The 20,385-nt window shown below is 35.3% G+C and overlaps 1 protein-coding gene across 3 annotated transcripts in view; it reads left to right on the plus strand.

Annotated features, from left to right (window-relative positions):
- The window catches only part of USP47 (ubiquitin specific peptidase 47), a 118,886-nt gene that overhangs the window by 95,262 nt on the left and 3,239 nt on the right, over positions 1 to 20,385 (plus strand). For all 3 annotated transcript variants that reach the window (XM_021709226.1, XM_008051259.2, XM_008051260.2), the window contains 11 exons: positions 620 to 827; positions 2,762 to 2,877; positions 5,240 to 5,359; positions 7,438 to 8,215; positions 12,026 to 12,201; positions 12,562 to 12,642; positions 14,002 to 14,117; positions 14,475 to 14,593; positions 17,051 to 17,181; positions 19,429 to 19,476; positions 19,569 to 19,699. In XM_021709226.1, coding sequence (XP_021564901.1) covers positions 620 to 827; positions 2,762 to 2,877; positions 5,240 to 5,359; positions 7,438 to 8,215; positions 12,026 to 12,201; positions 12,562 to 12,642; positions 14,002 to 14,117; positions 14,475 to 14,593; positions 17,051 to 17,181; positions 19,429 to 19,476; positions 19,569 to 19,699 — 2,024 coding nt within the window. The remainder of the gene's footprint in view (positions 1 to 619; positions 828 to 2,761; positions 2,878 to 5,239; positions 5,360 to 7,437; positions 8,216 to 12,025; positions 12,202 to 12,561; positions 12,643 to 14,001; positions 14,118 to 14,474; positions 14,594 to 17,050; positions 17,182 to 19,428; positions 19,477 to 19,568; positions 19,700 to 20,385) is intronic.

The raw sequence follows: 20,385 nt of genomic DNA on the forward strand, positions 1-20,385 counted from the left end.
ACTGCATTTAGGGTATATCATCAAGACATGAGCTTAAGGGAAATTTGATGATAGAAATTCCTGTGTCACGAGCTGTGGGCATTCTGGAGACTAATATTGAAGGGGATATCCAGAGAGGAATGGGTTGGCAAGAGACATAGAAGCTGCAGCCTTTGTGGTGGTTTTAAGAGACGTTCTGCCCTTCTGTACTTGGGAAGATTATTACCAGGTACTACATGAATTACCAGTTCTACTCCAGATTGATTAGGAAAGCAAAAGATGCATATTCTAGTTGGCTGTTTGATTGTCTTCCACAGTGTTTCTAGCTTAGTGATTATCGAGCAGTAGATTATAATATACTGATTTTGCTTCTACATCTGAAGTTTAGGTTGTTAACTTTTTAAAAAATAGAAAAATCTTTAAATTAATGCATAATGTATATGATTTGAGAGATAATGAAACATGGTTATTTAAAAATAACATTTAAGTCATGCCTGCTTGATGTCTTTGATACAAATTACAGATATGTGGATTTTATTATTTGTTAGGACATATTGCTAGTGTTATTACATACCATACTAAAACATTATATGTATTTTTTTTTCTTTTTTTTTTTTGCTGGGGGATTGTTCTCTTTTAGATGATGGATTTAGAAGAGGTGATACCCCTGGAGTGCTGTCGCCTTGTTAAATATGATGAGTTTCATGATTATCTAGAACGATCATATGAAGAAGAAGAAGATACACCAATGGGACTTCTACTAGGTGGGGTCAAGTCAACATATATGTTTGATCTACTGTTGGAGACGAGAAAGCCTGATCAGGTTTTCCAGTCTTATAAACCTGGAGGTAAGCAGTTTTATACTATTTGGAGTTGTGCTGGACTTAAAATTTTCATGAGAAAGTTTCTTGTTTATAGAAATGAGAATAATTTAAATTTTTTAAATATGGTCTTAAAATGTAGAATAAGTTTGACAGGTTGGGAAGTACTCAGCAACAGCTTGGAATTAAGTTCAAGATTACTTGCAAAGAGTTAGATACAGACTGAAAACAAACAGCATCAACAAAAGCAATAAAATGTTTAGCTTATATTCTTCAGTGGGGCTTTTCTTTCCCAGTATGTAGTACTGAATCATTCATTACTGAAGCAGTCTGGATGTTGTAAATCTGTAAGGTTACATCTGATCTATTAGAAGGCTGTTTCTCCTCCTTCCCCACTTCATCCTCCTCCCCTTCCTAGTAGGGAAGACCTTGATCCCAAAAAATATATTCCCGTAAAGTCTCAGAAGTAGAATTTGTTTTTCAGGGTTTCTTTAGAAGAATGTATTCATTACCATTATCACTATCAACATTTAAAATTTTTCTTTATTCTCTTCATTTCTGTAGGCCCCAGGGACTTTAGCTTTTCTTTTTTCATTATGACTATCACATTTACTCAGTACGTTTTTAAATCTTTGTTCTAGACTGCTTAAGAAAGCAAAATACTATGCCCCTAGTTTCCCCAAAGTAGTCCCTAAAGACAGGTCTTTATCATGTCCAGAGTTTTCTAGTAATCACTATATGTAAACTATAACAAATAGGAGAAAATCAAAATGCTTATTCATTTTATAAAATTCTTACTGCTCTGTCTTGACACTCACTCCTTTTCATGTCAGAGGTTAGTCAGAATTCAGACTTATATGCTCTCTGTATTTTTTCCTAAAAATTTAACTTGCAAAACCTTCTTCTGCCCTTTTAAATTCTGTTCCCATGTGAATACTGTGTACTTCCATTTTTTATGAAGGCCCTTCTTTCCAAAAATAGGTTAAAAGTAGTATTCTTTCAAATTCTGATTCTCTAATGTGGTGATGCCTACTTCAGTCAGACTCTGCCTTATTGTAAAGAGTCTTTTGGGGACACCTACTAACAGATTTTTTTTTAGCAAGATAGAAAAAATAATAATTAAAATAATTATAATACCACTTATTTGAATGAGAACTCTAAATGTGAATGGATTGGAAGACATAAAGTGATTTCCTTTATTCATTAATAATCAAGATATTAGAGTATTTTGTCAAGTTTAGATTAACAACATGGGGAAAAATTGAGGATTGACATAATAAAGAGGAGAAAATGGGATAAATTATATGAAGGATTTAAGTGAAAAAACAAATACATAAACCAGAACAGTTTTGTACAGATTTTTCCATGGAATATGGAGAATACTATTTTAAGTAGAGGAAGTCTTTGTTTATGAACTAGGTCTTAAATGGTCTATTGATGGTTATTCAAAAGCAAGTGGGGTATTGTGTGTCCCTATTAGTATTTTGCAGTCCCTGGTTATTTGTATTTATTTAGTGTTGTGGTTTTGTCTTATTTGGAACTTTGGATTTGTATTTTTAATGTGCTTGATAAATTCAATAGTGTTATCATGTTTTACAAGGAAACAAGCATAGAATTTTAAAAATCACATTTTGACTTTTGTAGGTAGTGAATGTTATATCTATTTCTGAATGAGGATTACTATTTAAGATTTTAAAAAGAGACCTAGGAGAACTTTTTGTTAGCCTTATTTTCATTTCTTTATATATATTTGCTTGTATTGTGTTAAATTGTAAAAGAGAAGTTGTTAATGTGTATTATACATATATAACATACTTCTATAATTAGAAGCATACTGGCTTGGTAATTAGAGCATACTGGCTTTGCCATCTATTAGAAACTCATAATAAATGCATTGCTCATGTGATATTTCATTTAAAACATAACCTCCAATTATGTTTTTATGTCTTCAAATGTGACAGAAGTGATGGTGAAAGTTCATGTTGTTGATCTAAAGACAGAATCTGTAGCTGCTCCTCTAACTGTTCGTGCTTACTTAAATCAGACGGTTACAGAATTCAAACAACTGATTTCAAAGGTAAGTTTTTAAATGAGTCAGTATTTCTGAGTGCCTGCTATGCACAAGGCACTGCGTGATAGTTATGAGTAAGATGTAGACTCTGTCTATATGTTTATAGTTAGGAGACAGCTATAGTTAGGAAAGAAGAACACTCCAAATAGAAGAAACAGGTTGAGCCAAGTATGGCAATAAGAAAGTGTGAGGCAAGCGCACATCACGACGGCTTGCATGTTTTGGCTGCATCATTGTAGAACATAGGACTGGATGTGTAAATACATAATATTTCATTGAGGGCTTTAAGTAGTAAACCCAGAAGTTTGGGCTCTAGGCAACAGGAAGTAGATTTTTTTGTTTGTTTTCTTTTTAACAACATGTGGTATGATCAGAGCTATACTGTGAACGGATACGTCTGGTGATACTAGCCTAGTGTTTCAGGTGGATTGAGGGAGATTCAGGAGTGGAAATGAGGAAGCTGTTGACATTATGCAGATGAATGACTAGAAGTGAGAGAAAACATAGATTTTCAGAGATTATATGCATAGAATCTGCAGGACTTGTAATTGGTAAATATTGGGGTAAGGCAGAGCACATGACCAGAATGGTTTCAAACCGGTTATGTAGTCAGAAAGGTAGTGAGATAGTAATAGAAATAGAGGAGGCAGGTGGGAAAGCAGACTTGAGAGAAGCTGAGGAATTAAATATGGGCCCCATTATTTGAGTCAGAGATAAACAACATAGGCTGATTCAGGTATTTTTGAGCTGGAAAATATACAATGATGAAAACATTCCAGTTTTCTTCAGCAAAAGGACTAGTCCACTCCACCAAATGATTATTGTCTTTAAAAGGGTCCTGCACGCTGTAGAACTTTGAGCACACAAACAGGCAAAGTTTTGCAGAGTTTCTGAACCCCAGGTTAAGATCCCTTGGTGTAGTAGAGATTGTTCAGCAATTGTAAGTCAGGATGTTGAGTTCAGTTTTCATCATTCTCCGTGTAGGTCTTGTCTTTTATCTCAGTATCTGAAATTTTTAATACCCATTTAACAGGGTTGTAGTAAACATTAATTAAAAAATAAATATTTTGTGAAAAAGAATTGTAAAGTGTTATATAAGAATTGGTGGTAGCCGGGCTCGGTGGCTCAGCCTGTAATCCCGCGCCTTTGGGAGGCTGAGGTGAGTGGATTGCATGAGTCCGCGGGTTCGAGACCCGCCTGGGCAGCGAGACCTCATCTCTACAATAAATCAAAAAATCAGCCGGGCGTGGTAGCGCATGCCTGTAATTCCGGCTACTCAGAAGGCTGAGGCGGAAGGATCACCGGAGCCCAGCAGGTCGAGGCTGCGGTGGCCGGGAGCGGCCACTGCACTCCAGTCTGGGCGACAGAGTGAGACTCCAACTCAAAAAAAAAAAAAAAAAAAAAAGAATTGGTGGTTATTAATACGATGTTTGAAAAACAACAACCTCTATTTGACCAAAATAATAATAGCCAGGAAACAAATCATTTTTGGAAGTTATATTTTAATTATTAAATTGCTCATAAATATGTACTATGTTTGTGTAGTTTTCTCTGAATTATATTTAAAAAATATGAATGTCAAATGTGAAAAAAATTGTGTTTAATCTAGAGTGTGAGCTTGGGGGTAAAATACAAAAGAAACACACAATAGTTCTTTCTCTGAAGAAGCTGATCATCTTGTTGGGGGAAAAATATGTCTGTAGAGAATAAAGGCAGTTATAAAACACTGGGTCAACAAATACAGTGTTTGAAAGTAAAACTAGACTAAGAATCAGGTATTCATAACCAGTACCATCAGTTGTGTTGAAAACAAACCATGTTTTTAAAAATGTGAATTATTTTGATCTGCTCCTTTTAGGTAAAATTCATAAAATGACTCCAAAAAGTAAAGTTGTAGAATTTCAGAAAACTTTACATTTTACCTGCTAATTTAATCTTTTCATTTTACACAGAGGAAAATTGCTTCAGTAAAAGTATTAACAAACTAATCACAAAATACAAAGAGCCTATCAAAAGCCAAGAAATTAAACAGCTCTCAAAAAGTCAGTTATTCCATTTCTTTGAAATAGAATCACTCAGTTACTTGGCAAGTTTGAGAGGAACAGAATTTCTAATGAAAAATTTGTACTTTTAAAATCATTTCAGAAAACACATGAATAAGTGGTACTGTGTTCTGATTTGCGGCACAATTAATGAATATGATTAAAATTTTTTCTCTTAGATTCTTCAAATATTGTGAGACTGTTTTTAAAATTATTTTTCTCTATGTTGCTTTTAAGAACTTGGCAGTATCTTGCTTTCCCATATTTCTAAGTCAAGCAGAATTATTTTTAAAAGAATAATTTGTATTAAATTGCTTTCATCGTAGGCTATCCACTTACCTGCTGAAACAATGAGAATAGTGCTGGAACGCTGCTATAATGATTTGCGTCTTCTCAGTGTCCCTAGTAAGACCCTGAAAGCCGAAGGGTTTTTTAGAAGTAACAAGGTATGTCTTTTATTTTTTCATTACAATATTTTGTACTGGTAATAGTAAATGAAATTAAGTTCAATATTGCATGACTGCTATCTGTCTGGGCCTTACCTTTAAATTCTTACACCCTCCTATAATTACCTTCCTCTAGAGTCAGGTCAGATCTGACCTCTTTTTGTCCCCTGGAGCAGTATTGCTGGTTCTTTTTTTCTTTGCCTTTGGTCGGGTGCACACCTGCCTGGAGTGGTCTTCCTCCATTCTTCTTCTCTCTACATTTTTTTCTTCAAGCTCTGGATTAGTCCTACCTCTTTGAAGCCTTTATTACTCTTTCTACCCACAGTGGTTATTTGGAGTTTGTTCTTTCTTGAGCTTGTCCCATAATGCAGTACTTCATGGTGAAAGTTAGAGGCACACCAAATATAGAGAAAATTATAGTTTCTTCAATGTTATTCCCTTTTTCTACTCATTATCTCTGTTGGAAAAGACAAAGTTCTTGTTGATCATCTTGTTCTATCTCTTGATATCATTATGTACTTCATGATTTATCATTTTTTATGTATGCGTGTTCCTAATGTTATTGGTTCACTCAAGATGACTGCATCCAAAACTTTCCTTGTTTGATGGCTTTTATTTATCACCTTTTCTAGTCTCATTCATCTTTGTGTAGTCTAATATTTGATGTCATTTAACCATTTTAGTATTATTTTAAAATCCTATTATGTAATTTTTATTCACCTACATTTTCTTGTAATACTTTTGTGTGTGCCTGTGTGTGAAACATGAAAATCTCTAATCCACCCTAATACTGTTTTAAGGTAAGGAGTTGGGGGAGGGAATCTAACTTTGGGTTTTTTTCTTAAATGAGTAACTAGTAGTTCCTATTTGTAATATTTAATCAATATGTTAATGCTTGCATTTCCTTTTTATACAAAACCCAACATGCTATTAATAATTGCCAAGTTTGAGCCAGGCTCGGTTACTCAGCCTATAATCCCATGCTTTGGGAGTCTGAGGTGAGTGGATTACCTGAGCCCGTGGGTTCGAGACCTGCCCGGGCAACTTGGCGAGACCTCATCTCTACAGTAAATTTTTAAAAATCAGCCGGGCGTGGTAGCACATGCCTGTAATTCTGGCTATTCGGAAGGCTGAGGCGGAAGGATCGCCGGAGCCCAGCAGGTCGAGGCTGCAGTGGCCGGGAGCAGCCACTACACTCCAGTCTGGGCGGCAGTGAGACTCCAACTCAAAAAATAATAATAATAGTAATTGCCAAGTTTATGTATAAGACTTTTAATTATAAAAAAAAAATTTTTTATTATGGAGAATTCCAAGCATATACAAAAGTAGAGAGTATGGTGTAATGACCCGTGTCCCCATCACCAAGCTTCTAAAATGATCAACTCTTGCATCATCTATATCTAACCACTTGCCTCCTCCAGAATATTTTAAAAACTTCCCCAGCATTGTATCATTTTATCTATAAATAATATAAACATATCTTTTCAGAATGAGACCTCTTTAGAAAATATAACTACAATTATATACCTAAAAAATTAAGAATGCCTTAATATCAGCCAATATCTAGTTAGTGTTCAGATTTCTCTGATTCTTATACTTTTTTGAAAAACAAATTCACCTGTGTCTTTTTTGTTTGTTTGCATTCCTGCAATTTGTTATAGAACCAACTCGTTTTTCCATTAAATTTTTCTGTAATCTGGATTTTAGTGTTACTTTTCCAGCGTGGCTTTATACATGTTCCTCCATCTATATTCATGCTAAACCTGGATTTTCTAAAAAGAAGTATGTGTAATACAAAAACTCACTGAAAATGGATAGCCCAATAAACAAGATGTGTGTGTCTGTCTGTCTCTATCCACTGTATCTTAGTTTTATGGCTAGTTCCAAAAACTTATGAGCCTAATATTTATTTGATATAATCTCCAGAACAATACAGGATCCTTTAGAAACTTTATCATTACAAATGTTATAGCTACTATATACTGTCTTGTATTGATGGATATTATTTTTATGATGAATGAGAATGTCCTTAAAATCAATGATGTGATTGATGTATGTAACTCTGACTTACTGTTTAGGTGTTTGTTGAAAGTTCCGAGACTTTGGATTACCAGATGGCCTTTACAGACTCTCATTTATGGAAACTCCTGGATCGGCATGCAAATACAATCAGATTATTTGTTTTGCTACCCGAACAATCCCCAGGATCTTATTCCAAAAGAACAGCATACCAGAAAGCTGGAGGCGATTCTGGTAACGGGGATGATGATTGTGAAAGAGTCAAAGGACCTGTTGGGAGCCTAAAGTCTGTGGAAGCTATTCTAGAAGAAAGCACTGAAAAACTCAAAAGCTTGTCACTGCAGCAGCAGCAAGATGGAGATAATGGGGACAGCAGCAAAAGTACGGAGACAAGTGACTTTGAAAACATCGAATCCCCTCTCAATGAGAGGGACTCTTCAGCATCAGTGGATAACAGAGAACTTGAACAGCACATTCAGACTTCTGATCCAGAAAATTTCCATTCTGAAGAGCGATCAGATTCAGATGTAAATAACGACAGGAGTACAAGTTCAGTGGATAGCGATATTCTTAGCTCCAGTCATAGCAGTGATACTTTGTGCAATGCAGACAATGCTCAGATCCCTTTGGCTAATGGACTTGACTCTCACAGTATCACAAGTAGTAGAAGAACTAAAGCAAATGAAGGGAAAAAGGAAACATGGGATACAGCTGAAGAAGACTCTGGAACTGATAGTGAATATGATGAGAGTGGCAAGAGTAGGGGAGAAATGCAGTACATGTATTTCAAAGCAGAGCCCTATGCTGCAGATGAAGGTTCTGGGGAAGGACATAAATGTATGTACTTCAAAAGAAAAAAGCTTCTTGAATAACTTAGTTCTTCATTCAGTTTATTTAAATTTTTAGTTAAACATTAGGTACTTAGTTATACAATCACCTGTAACTTCCTGGATTATAAGATTCTTTTATTCTTTGTTGACATTTCCTTCTTTTCTCTTTTTTTCTTTTTGAGGTGGGGGTCTTACTCTGTCAACCAGGTTGGAGTACAGTGGCACAGTCATGGCTTACTGCAGCCTTGACTACCTGAGCTCAGGTGATCCTTCTGCCTCAGCCTTCTGAGTAGTTGGCACTGCAGGTGTGCACCACCATGTCTGGCTAATTTTTTAATTTTTTTTTGTAGAGACAAGGTCTCACTATGTTGCCCAGGCTGGCCTCAAATTCCTGGGCTCAAGCAGTCCTCTCATCTTAGCCTCCCAAAGTGCCGTGATTGCATGTGTCTGCCACCGTGCCTGGCCTTCTTCCATTTTTGATGCTGTTATAGTGAAAAGTGGTCTTAAACAAATATAATACATTAGACAGTAATTATTGTCAAAATTGTATGAAATGTAGATTGGTGGGCCAAAATGGACAGAGAAATCATATCTTCTTATCATAAGAAGTAAAAAAAAAAGTGTTCAGTATTAGCGAAGAATTGTGATTAAAAGTACTAAGTAAAAAGAAATAATTCAAAAGGTAAATAATATCCACCCTTACCCCCATGAAAAACCCTCACACCTTAGAAAATTTGATATTCTGTGACCAGGAAAAATTTTTATTTCTGTATCCTCTACCTTCTCTCCATTCCCCAGTACAAACAGTTCCCTTCCTGCACCCCCTAAAAAACTCCATAATTAACTGAGAAAGTCAGAAAAAGAAAAAGAACTTTTCAAAAATAGTTTTTTTAAAGCAACTCCAGGGAAGGTTCAAACTAGAAATTCAGATGCAATAAATCTCAAAAAGATGGAAGAGATATGTCAGCTTGAGCATTTGGGATGAGCAGTAACAACAATGAAGCCACACCAGAATTGTGTGAGACTTAAAAGAGCCTTTCCAAAGCCTCCTGCTAAAACCAGCTGAAGAATTAGCAAGGCAACAGGTTCAAGATACAAAATCTTTCTTCAGGTATAAAAGGAAAATAGCTGAAAAAGTAAATATTTTGCATCAGTGCTTAACAAAGCAAAGTCGAATATTACTCCTTATATTGTTATATTTTAGTATTCAGAATGCTTATTTGTTCTCACTGACGCTACCACTGTTTGTTACTTTTCTTGCATGACAGTAAAGAAAGAAATAGTAGCAGCTGCTCTGCTTCTTACCATTCTAGCCAGCAGCCTAATATGAAAGAATTATTCCTTTGAACAAGTTGTTCACCTATAAGCTTCTGATTTTTTATCTGTCAAATGAGGATACCAATGTTTGCCTTATTAAGTTCAGAGATAGCTTTAAGGGAGAACAAATAAGAATTTTGAAAACTAAAATATAAGGAGTAATATTTATCTTTGCTTTGTTAAAGAGGATGCAAAATATTTTTTTCATACCTAGCCAGCAGCCAGATTTTTCAGGAGTCTGTACTAAGATTGGTTCATCGGGAAAACATGTAGATAATGAGCAGTAATACACATTCTTCAAAGTGGTGAAATGGCAAGAATTTGATATCTGAAGACCAACATACTATGTGTATTATGGGCTGTTCACTTGGGCAATAATCAAACTATACTTAAAATGATGGTGTTTAAGCAATCAGTTATAATTCATAAGTTGTTTCAGAGAGTGGTTATATACACTGTTCTCCGAAAATGCTGCCCTGGTATGACCTAGTTATATAATTTGTAGGCACTTAGGTATAAGCAGGAGAGCCAAGATTAATAAAGATGGTAGGACATTTGTGCTGAAATTTCTCTGTACAATTTTGGTTATCACCTCATTAAGAAATACATAGGAGAAAGGAAAGAGAAAAAAGCCTAAAGATATTTTGAGGTTGTGCTGTGAAGAGACTGACTCTTCAGTCTGAAGAGATAGATAGGAAAAAGGGTATAATGATAATGTCTAAAACTACAAAATTATTATAGCCAATAAGTTAACACTCTTTGCTAAGCATTTTACAAGTATTGACCCCAAAACACACTATAGTATAAACACGATTATTTCCATTTTACAGTAAAGGTAATAGAAGTACAGAAAGTTAAGGAGTCAAGAGTCTCTAATCTCTGATATACAAAGAGGAACCAGGAATTCATGCAAATCAGGCCATCTAATTTCAGAACCACTTGGTCCTAATTATGATACCATATTAAACTATATCAGTAACCAACAAACATCTATGTCTTTCTAAGACACAACACTATTAGAGGTTAGGAACACCAATGGCAATAATAGCTTGTATTTGAGTAATGCTTTGAAACGTACTTCATTTGTCATGCAACAATCTATGAGGCTGGTGTTATGCTCCTATTGGGAAAACTGAGGTTCAGGGGGATTGGATGTCCTACCTCTATCCATTTGTCAGAATAACGTGGCAAAACTGATATCCAGCCACAGGCTTCCGATTTCTATCAAGTGATTTTTTTCATTATACCCTTCTCAAGAAATATTGTACCTTGCTTAGACAGAGGCGTGTTTGCCAAAAGCTGGATTATTAGCATTGAGGGGTACTCCTTAAAGTTTAGAAATTGACATTTTAAACCAAACAAATGCTGCCTCAAAAGGTATATAGTAAAGTGTATCACCTCTTTATATTTTTTTCTAATTTGTACTTATACTTGTAACACTTTCTATAATGGACCTATATTTTATAACCAGGAAAACAGTCCATTGAACATTAATTTATTTGAAAAATCCACTCAGAAATTCCACCCAAAAGTTGGGAGAAGTATAAACCAAGAGTGTTTTAGGATCTCATCCTTTACCTTTGATACAGATTTCACAGAAAACAAGGCCCCATAGAGGGAGCCGTGGGACTGTAGAGGGACTACAGGCCAAGGCAGCGTGGCTGCACTGCCTTTCTACAAAAGAAACAGACAACTTGGTTAAATTTTTACTAGAATATTAAGACCAGTGTAAATAGCAGCATTCCAGAAATAGTCTCATGAATGGCTTGCAAAATAAGGAGCAAAAGATTAAAATAATAAGCATTAGAACAAAATTAAGCTCATCACAGGTAATCCTTTCACAAACCCAAGAGATCTTAAATCTAAGCCTGGAGGAGATGGGAGCTTCTGATCCATTTAGAGACAATTCCTATCACAACCTAACCGCCTCATAAAGCAGACATCTTTGTATGTGAGTCTTGAAATTTTTTTCTAGTAAAAATTCTAGAAGTAGACAATATTACTAACAATTTTTTTGTGGTAATTACTGTGTATCTGACACTGGGCTAAAAGCATGTTACATGCATTGAATTCACACTGCAACTCTGAGATATAAGTACTGTCATCATCTCCATTTTTCTGCTGAGAAGAAGATGGGTGTATGGAGGCTGGTGACTTGCTCCTGGTCCCTTATAGTAAGTACAGCAGGATTGGAACCACCAGAGCTTACACTGTTACTTTGTAGAACTGGAAGTATATGTATTTTTAAAGAATTCCTGCAAGTTTGGTTTTGAAGTAAGCACTTAAAGCACTCAGAACATTTAAAGCTTTCAGATTATACCAATCATAAACTGTGTCTATGTTTTTTTGTCCACTCATATATATTAGTGAAAAGTCTGACTGAAAAGGGATCTTTTTTTGTGCTTACGTTATAATAAAAAGTATACGGTCTGTTTTCTTTATACTCAGAAGTTTCTTTTACATTTTTGTTCCTGTTTTGTTTTGGTTTTTTTGTGCTTAGGGTTGATGGTGCATGTTGATAAAAGAATTACTCTGGCAGCTTTCAAACAACATTTAGAGCCGTTTGTTGGAGTCTTGTCCTCTCACTTCAAAGTCTTTCGAGTATATGCCAGCAATCAAGAGTTTGAGAGCGTCCGACTGAATGAGACACTTTCATCGTTTTCAGATGACAATAAGGTTGATTAAAATAATCTTTGAATAATTGGAGTCTGTTTTAAATGATAGATTTGAGAACATCTTGTACTACTTCCAAGTAAGGTGAAGTAGGTGCCCTGAAAAGATCTATTTTTTTTAATGTTTTGTTGTTATTTGGGGTTTTTTGTTGTTTTTCTTCATTCACATAGCAAATATTTGTTAAATGTTAACTGTGTGTCAGTTACTGTTCTAGGTGCTGGGGACTCAGAGGTAAAGGATAGACCTGTTCTCAAAGAACCCACAAGCTAGAGAATTTTGGAAAGCAAAATTAAGCAATGGGGTGAGAATGGGTTGTTTACTTTGCTAAGACAGCACATCTGAAAAAATGTTTTTAATTTATAGATTACAATTAGACTGGGGAGAGCACTTAAAAAAGGAGAATACAGAGTTAAAGTGTACCAGCTTTTGGTCAATGAACAAGAGGTAAGTAATACATTTAAGGACACTATAAGGCTACTTTTTGTAGTTATTAAAGACATACAATGCAGAGTTTTTATTACTAGCCATTTCTTTTTATTTCTCTGAAGCAGAGATCAGATTTTTTTTTCTAGGAAATGTTTCCATTTTGCAGGCCGCACTGTTTCTGTTCTTCCATTGTATTACAAGCAGCCATGGGCAATTATAAACCAATAGGAATGGTTGTGTCTCAATAAAACTTATTTACAAAAGCAGGCCACAGTGAACTTGGCCCTCAGACCATTGTTTGTCATCTCCCTGCTCTAAAGTGTTGCTGCAGATGCTGAAGTGAGGCACAATCATCCTGCTTTAAAAGGGGGATTTTTTTGTACTTGCTTTCTGGGGATGATCATATAATTAATGTTCCAGGTGGATGGCAGTTGACCTCTAGGCTCTATAGGTACTTTTTGTGTTCAGAGGGTCATTTTAGTATCTAACAAGCATTAATATAGTGTTTGCTGTTTGCTTTAAGTGCTTGCAAATACTCACTTAGTCCTTATCAATTAACTCTATGATATAAGTACTATTTATTATTCCCATTCTATAGATGAAGAAACTGAGAAGTTAAGTATCTTGGTCAAGATTACACACCTTGTAAATGGTGGGTTAACGATCTAAACAGGCATGTTTTTTAAGGAGCAATCAATAAGATATTTTAGTTCCTGTGATTTACATGACTTGTGGCAAATACTCAAAAGAATAAGGCAAAGATCATATTTTCAGGATGTTTATGGCATCCTGTTGGAGACTTAGAATAATATGAAAACCGTAATTTTTAAAAAATAAAATGCCTTTATTCATACAACAAGTATTGAATCTGGTGCCCATTATGTCTCACATGTGACCAATTACAGTCATTTTGACTAAAATGTTTTCTAAGTTTGGGGTTTGTGGATAGTGTGTCTGTTTTGAGACAATTGATTAATGTATTGGGAGAATTTTGACACATTTCCCTCATTTTAATTCATAAAAGTAGTTCTTTTTACTCTCAAAATTCTGACATTTTATTACAAAGAAGGGAAATATGAATGCATTATCCTATTTAATCTTCACAATGACTCTGTGAGGAAGATATTCCCAGTTTACAGATGAGAAACTGAGGCACAGATAGCTTGCACAATGTAGCTGAGCTAGTAAGGAGTGAAGCTTGAAATAAGATAGACTCCTAAGAACTTTAAGAGTTTGAAATTAGACTCCTAAATAAGATAGACTCCTAAACTCAGGCCCTAATAAAATGTTTTGGAAGTCCTTATTTTAATGTATTAATATTAATATATTTAATTAATGTGCAGTTCAAACTCTAATTGTTTTTGTTTATATTTCTAGCCATGCAAGTTTCTGCTAGATGCAGTATTTGCTAAAGGAATGACTGTACGGCAGTCGAAAGAGGAATTAATTCCTCAACTCAGGGAGCAATGTGGTTTAGAGCTCAGTATTGACAGGTAAAGTAAAATTACAGTGTTGTTAGTGATTTGAAGAAAGACTATGTGGTCAGTTGATGAGGACTGGTATGATCTTCTAAAACCAGAAGAATTAAAATTTCCCATACTATTCAGAATGTTAGTGCTACAGATTAATAGGATTAAGCAAGAATATTAAAATTTTGTTTGAATTTCCTATGGAGGATTCTAAATTTGAATTAGTGGAAGCATTTCTTTATTTCCCCAAATATTAATGAATAAGTACTTAGCTTTTGTGTTTGAACATAGTTCATATTTCCTTGCTGGAAGATTAATGTCAAGTTTTTGAATTAAGAATTTCAAATTATAGTTGTTTTAAATGTCTTATCACATTTGTAGGTTTCGTCTGAGGAAAAAAACATGGAAGAATCCTGGTACTGTCTTTTTGGATTATCATATTTATGAAGAAGATATTAATATTTCCAGCAACTGGGAGGTTTTCCTTGAAGTTCTTGATGGTATTTTCCATATTTTTGTGGGGAAACATCAGTTTGAAAAATTCCAGAGCTAGTAGAAGCATGTAGTTTTAAATCAAATAATGAGTTATGAGGAATCTGATATACAAGACAGTATTTTTTTATTTAGATTAAGTGTAATGATGTCATTATTATGGGCTGATGTGATTCCTGCCCACATCCCAACCCTGGAAATTTTATGTTCTTCCCCCATGTCCTGATGTCACCTGCTAAGTTACTTTGAGAGAATATCCAGTGTCTTTTGGTGTTCTCTTGTCTTTCTCTGGGTTCCATTTGCTTTTTAAATATTTCTTGTTTTCTTTTATTTTGAGAATATTAAATTCCCCTTACAAGGAAATTGTAATTTCAAGGTTGGATTTTTAGTACATTTTAAGAAAAGTGTATTAATAGTTTCTTAGCCCTGTTTGTTACTTAGTTTCTTTTCTCACCATGGCTTATTTTGTGTTGAGGATATAGTACAGATAATTTATCAGCAGTTGGAGAATAGTAACTGTACCAGTTTCCTAAAGTTATTGTCTCACAATTCTGGAGTTCAAAAATCTCAGATCAAGGTGTTGACAGAGTTGGTTCCTTCCAAGGGCTGTAAGAAGAATCTGTTCCATGCCTCTCCCCTGGCTTCTGGTGGGTTCTTGGCAATCTTTGGAAGTCTTGACTTATAGATGCATAACCCAGTCTCTGCCTTCATAGAGTGTTCTTTCTGTCAACTTGTCTTTTTGTATCCAGATTTCCCCTCTTTATAAACCATTAGTTACATTAGATTAGGGCCCACTCTGATGGCTTCATTTTTATTTGATTACCACTGTAAAGACCTATTTCCAAATAAGGTCACTTTCTGTAAGGATTAGAACTCCAACATGTCTTTTTGGGGGGATACAATTCAACCCCTAACAATGACCTAGAAGAGGGCCAAGTAACAAATTTCTTTGTCACACCTCCCGGTTTTCATTCTCAACACTGATACTTTTAAAATGTTGTTTTTAACCGGGCTCGGTGGCTCAGCCTGTAATCCCGCGCCTTTGGGAGGCTGAGGTGAGTGGATTGCCTGAGCCCACCTGGGCAGCGAGACCTCATCAGTAAATCAAAAAATCAGCTGGGCGTAGTGGCGCATGCCTGTAGTTCCGGCTACTTGGAAGGCTGAGGCGGAAGGATCACTGGAGCCCAGCAGGTCGAGGCTACGGTGACCGGGAGCGGCCACTGCACTCCAGTCTGGGCGACAGAGTGAGACTCCAACTAAAAAAAAAAAGTTGTTTTTATGGAGAAGGCTGTGGGGGAAAAGTTGGCTTTTGGGAGATCACATCAAGATAAACAACTAGACTTGTATTCTTTTTTTGCTGTTGTTTAGGAAAATTTTAGTTTTCCTTTTTCTTCTATATCAATTCTGGGTGTTTTGATGTAAGATTATGCTAGTTGTCAGAGGGTTTGGTATAGTATTATTACCTCACCTATTTCAGGCCATTTCAGATCTAATTTCATTTAAGTATAAATGACTGAAATTCTGATTGACAAGTTAACTGGGGAGGCAAAGAGCAACCAGGACACCATGATGTGTAGGCAAGCGCTCCTGATGGTGGTTTCCTTGAGTGTCTGCTGTCTTAGCTGATAATTACTGTGTCTGGGTAAGCCAAGAAGAGATCATGAAAGACAAAAAAGTCACCTTTATAAGGAAGGATTGAATATGTATTGCAGAGAGAGATTAGTCTAAAAATGGTACATCTGTATCATTTCAGTGTGTTTTAGCATCAAAATAGTTGAGTAAGAAAGAGGTCATATGATTAAATCCAAGAAACATTTATTGACCAGTAATTTGCCAGACACTGCTAATACCTGGTACTACAAAAGTAAATAAGAACCACTGATTGCCCTCGAGATGCACACAGTCTGTGGAGGAAACAGAACTGCAAACTTGCCATTCTAATATGATAGGTGTAAGAGACTGAGTCAGCAGAAGTGTATACCAGAGAGATAGTGACATTGAACTGACAAAGTGACACAATTGAAAATGACAGTTTTGAAGAATCACTACATTTGGAAGTAGGTGAAAAGAGACAGAATAATAATGGCCTAAATGAAAAAAGAGGATAAAGTGAAATGATTTTTAGATTAGGGTAGTAGCCAACTGAGAAGCAAAGATCAGAGATCCAGAGAAGAGGTTTATTGGGAAAGCAGTGTCCAACAGGAGTCAGGAGGGAGTGAAACTGGGAGGGCTGGTTGAAGGGTAGCTTGCAAAACAGAGGAATTGTCTTCCAAGACTGGAGGGGAGAAAGTAAATACTTCACTCTCAAAACTCCTTGGGATAATGTGTGTGTTTCCATGTGTGTGCCCACTTTTTAAGACTAACATTTGAAGTAAATCTTTTTATTTAGTCAGGTACTATGGGAAAAGTCAAATTGTGAACTTGTAATGGAAGTAGAATGATGGTCTAATCTTGCATATTCTTAGGGGTAGAGAAGATGAAGTCTATGTCACAGCTTGCAGTTTTGTCAAGACGATGGAGGCCTTCAGAGATGAAGTTGGATCCCTTCCAGGAGGTTGTGTTGGAAAGCAGTAGTGTTGATGAATTGCGAGAGAAGGTAAGTTCTTTTTAACAAAATGAGCTAATACACGTTTTCCCACATTTTATGTAAGTGACAGTGTAGGAAGCAGTACCAAGCACTGATGCAACAACCTTTCTTTCTTGGTCTCTGTCACACCTTGTGCCAAACTCTTAGGGAGTCTCTTAGGGCTCCTGGTTCTGTAAAAAATTACTTTTGACCCTTGGACATTCAGAAGTGAACTACTCTGTCCTAACTAGTTAGAATTAGTTAGAAGTTATTAGAGTAACTTGCTATATGTCTAAAAAAATAAAAACCCCAAATTAAGTAGAATTAAATAGAGAATCCAAATAAAGGTCTATTTTGCATTTCATTTTAAGATGGGAAATCTATGGATATCTGGGGAATAGGGTGAATTAATCAATGGTACTAGCATAATGGGCATTTTGAAAAAGACTTATTCCAAAATTCACACTATATACAAAAATAAATTCTAAATTTTTAAAATTTAAGTAAAATAAAATGGTCAATGCACTAAATGGAAATATTTTAAATATTAAAAATATTTTCATAATCTCGGAGGAAGATGTTTGTAAGCATAATGTCAGAAGCCAAAAAAAAAAAGCCCACTTAAAAGCTTAAATCTTTTGCATAACCAAAATAAAATACTATTTAATATAAAACAGGCATGACATTTCCAATCCATGCATTAAACTGCAAGTCCAAATAGTAGGACATGCACAGTTAGAAAGGGTTCAATAGAAATCAAAGTTCAATACTTCCCCCATACCAAATGATTTAATATTATTTAAAAAGCCAAGAAGACAATAACAGAATAAAATTGCATATTTGTCACAATTCTATAAAATGTCAGTATAATATACATACAATATATTCCCATGTGTGCAAGCAAACAAAAAATAAGGGAATGAAAAACACTTTTTTCCAGTGATGGTGGAATTGCCGGTTATTGGTATTTCCATCTCTATAATTAACTTTATTTTAACCATCTGGTAAAAATGAGTATACATTACATTTATGACAAAACTTCAGCTTTAAAAAGTTCTGTTTATTACTTATTATACATATCAAATATACAAAATCTTATAAAGAGCTATGAAATGAACACCTGTGGACTACCATCCATGTCAAGCAATAAACTTGAAAATAAAACATTTTAAAATGCAGCCCCTTAACAAAGCTAGAAGATAAGAAACTAGAAGGAGATTGTTTGACACATTTATTACACATGATGTCCATAAGTTATGAGGAGCTACTGCCTAAGGAAAAAGATGAACAGCCAGGCATGGGGGCTCACACCTATAATGCTAGCACTTGGGGAGGCCGAGGCGACAGGATTGCCTGGTCCCAGGAGTTCAAGACCAGCCTGGGCAACATGGTGAGACCTTGGCTCTACCATAAATTAAAAAACCGTCTGTAGTCCTAGCTACTTGGATGTCTGAGGCAGAAGAATCATCTGAGCCCAGCAGGTTAAGGCTGTGGTAGCCATGATCGTGCCACTGCACTCCGGCTTGGGTGACAGAGTGAGACTCCAACTTAAAAATGAAAGAAAGAAAGAAAGAAAGAAAGAAAAAGACGAGCAGTCTAACTTAGAATAGGCAAAGAGCATGAATAGCAATTCAAATTGCTATAGCAGTGCAATGATGTTATTTTTCACTTCTTAAGTTGGTGGAAATTTAGAAGATAAAGAAATATCCAGAGTTGCCAAGGTTTGGGGAAAACAGGCAATATTTGATTAGTATATAAATAGATATAGTTTTTTTCAGGGTCCAGTGTGGTATTGTCTGTCAACATTTCAGATGTGCAATTCACCTATGAATTTGATCTGTAGCAGTTTTGCATAAATATGCAAGAATATTCATGAAGGTACACAGTATAGCATTTAGCTAAAAAATTGAAAGCATCCTCTGTATTCATCGATAGACAAAATGGTATATTGTTCAGCAACTGAAGAGAATGAGGTTACTCTATCCTATTCTATATAGGCCATATAAAATTATTATATAGAGATATCTTAAGATATAATTTTTATGTGTTTTAAAACATGAATGTAATTTGTATATGCATAGGAAAAAGTCTGGAAGGAATATGCTAACTTGGTATTTCTGGGACATGGTATTTGCATGATGACCACTGCTTTTTCTTCTTATTTTTTATATCATTTTTTTTTTTTATTAAAACTATTTCTGTTTGTGAGGTAGAAGGGTAGCTTTTCTAAGCTAACTTATTTTTTAAGTGAACTTAATAAAATGTTTTATTTTACAGCTTAGTGAACTCAGTGGGATTCCTTTGGAAGATATTGAATTTGCAAAGGTAAGGCCCTGAGAAAGTTTGCATCTGTGTATTAGCATATGATAAACGTGGCAAGTGGCATGCTTTATTCATTCATTCATTCTTCTCCTTAGGGTAGAGGAACGTTTCCTTGCGACATTTCTGTCCTTGATATTCATCAGGATTTGGACTGGAATCCTAAAGTTTCTACCCTGAATGTCTGGCCTCTTTATATCTGTGATGATGGTGCGGTCATATTTTATAGGTAATGTTCACAATGTTTTTGTTGCTTCTAATGACAAGCCACTTTTGATGTGCATAAATATCTTATTTTTCATAATTATTTTACTGTTGTTATGATATAGAGCAGCACTAACCAGTAGAACTACCGTGAGAGCCATACATGATAACTTGAAGTTTTCTAGTAACCACATTAAAATACTAAAAAGAAACAAGTGAAATAAATTTTTAAATATTTTTAATCCATTAAATCCAAAATATTATCATTACATGTCATCAACATAAAAAAAATCATTTTTTTCTTGTACTGAGTCTTAAAGATGTGTGTCTGTTGCATTTTCAGCGCTTTTCATTGTGAACCAGGCATGTGCTCAGTGGCCACATGTGGCTGGTGGCTGCTGTATGAGACAGTACAGATAGGAAAAAGACTAGTCATTGGAGCCTGGTAGATATAGATTCAAATCTAGCTTTATTATTTGCCTACCTTCTCATCCATATGATGGCAGCAGTGATGTCTACCTTGCAGGATTTTATGAGAATTAGAGCCTATTGCATTTAAAATAACTGGCACAGTGCTTGTTATAAATAGATGTTCAATACATAGTAGCTGTTACTTCTACTAATAACATGGAAAATTATTAATATGATAAACACTTTAGACATCTGGGACATCCTCATATATGAGATAATAGAACTTGACCAGTGACAGAG

This window comes from Carlito syrichta, unplaced genomic scaffold (assembly GCF_000164805.1).
Source record: "Carlito syrichta isolate Samal-C Ts95f unplaced genomic scaffold, Tarsius_syrichta-2.0.1 Scaffold169247, whole genome shotgun sequence".
Taxonomy (NCBI): domain Eukaryota; kingdom Metazoa; phylum Chordata; class Mammalia; order Primates; family Tarsiidae; genus Carlito; species Carlito syrichta.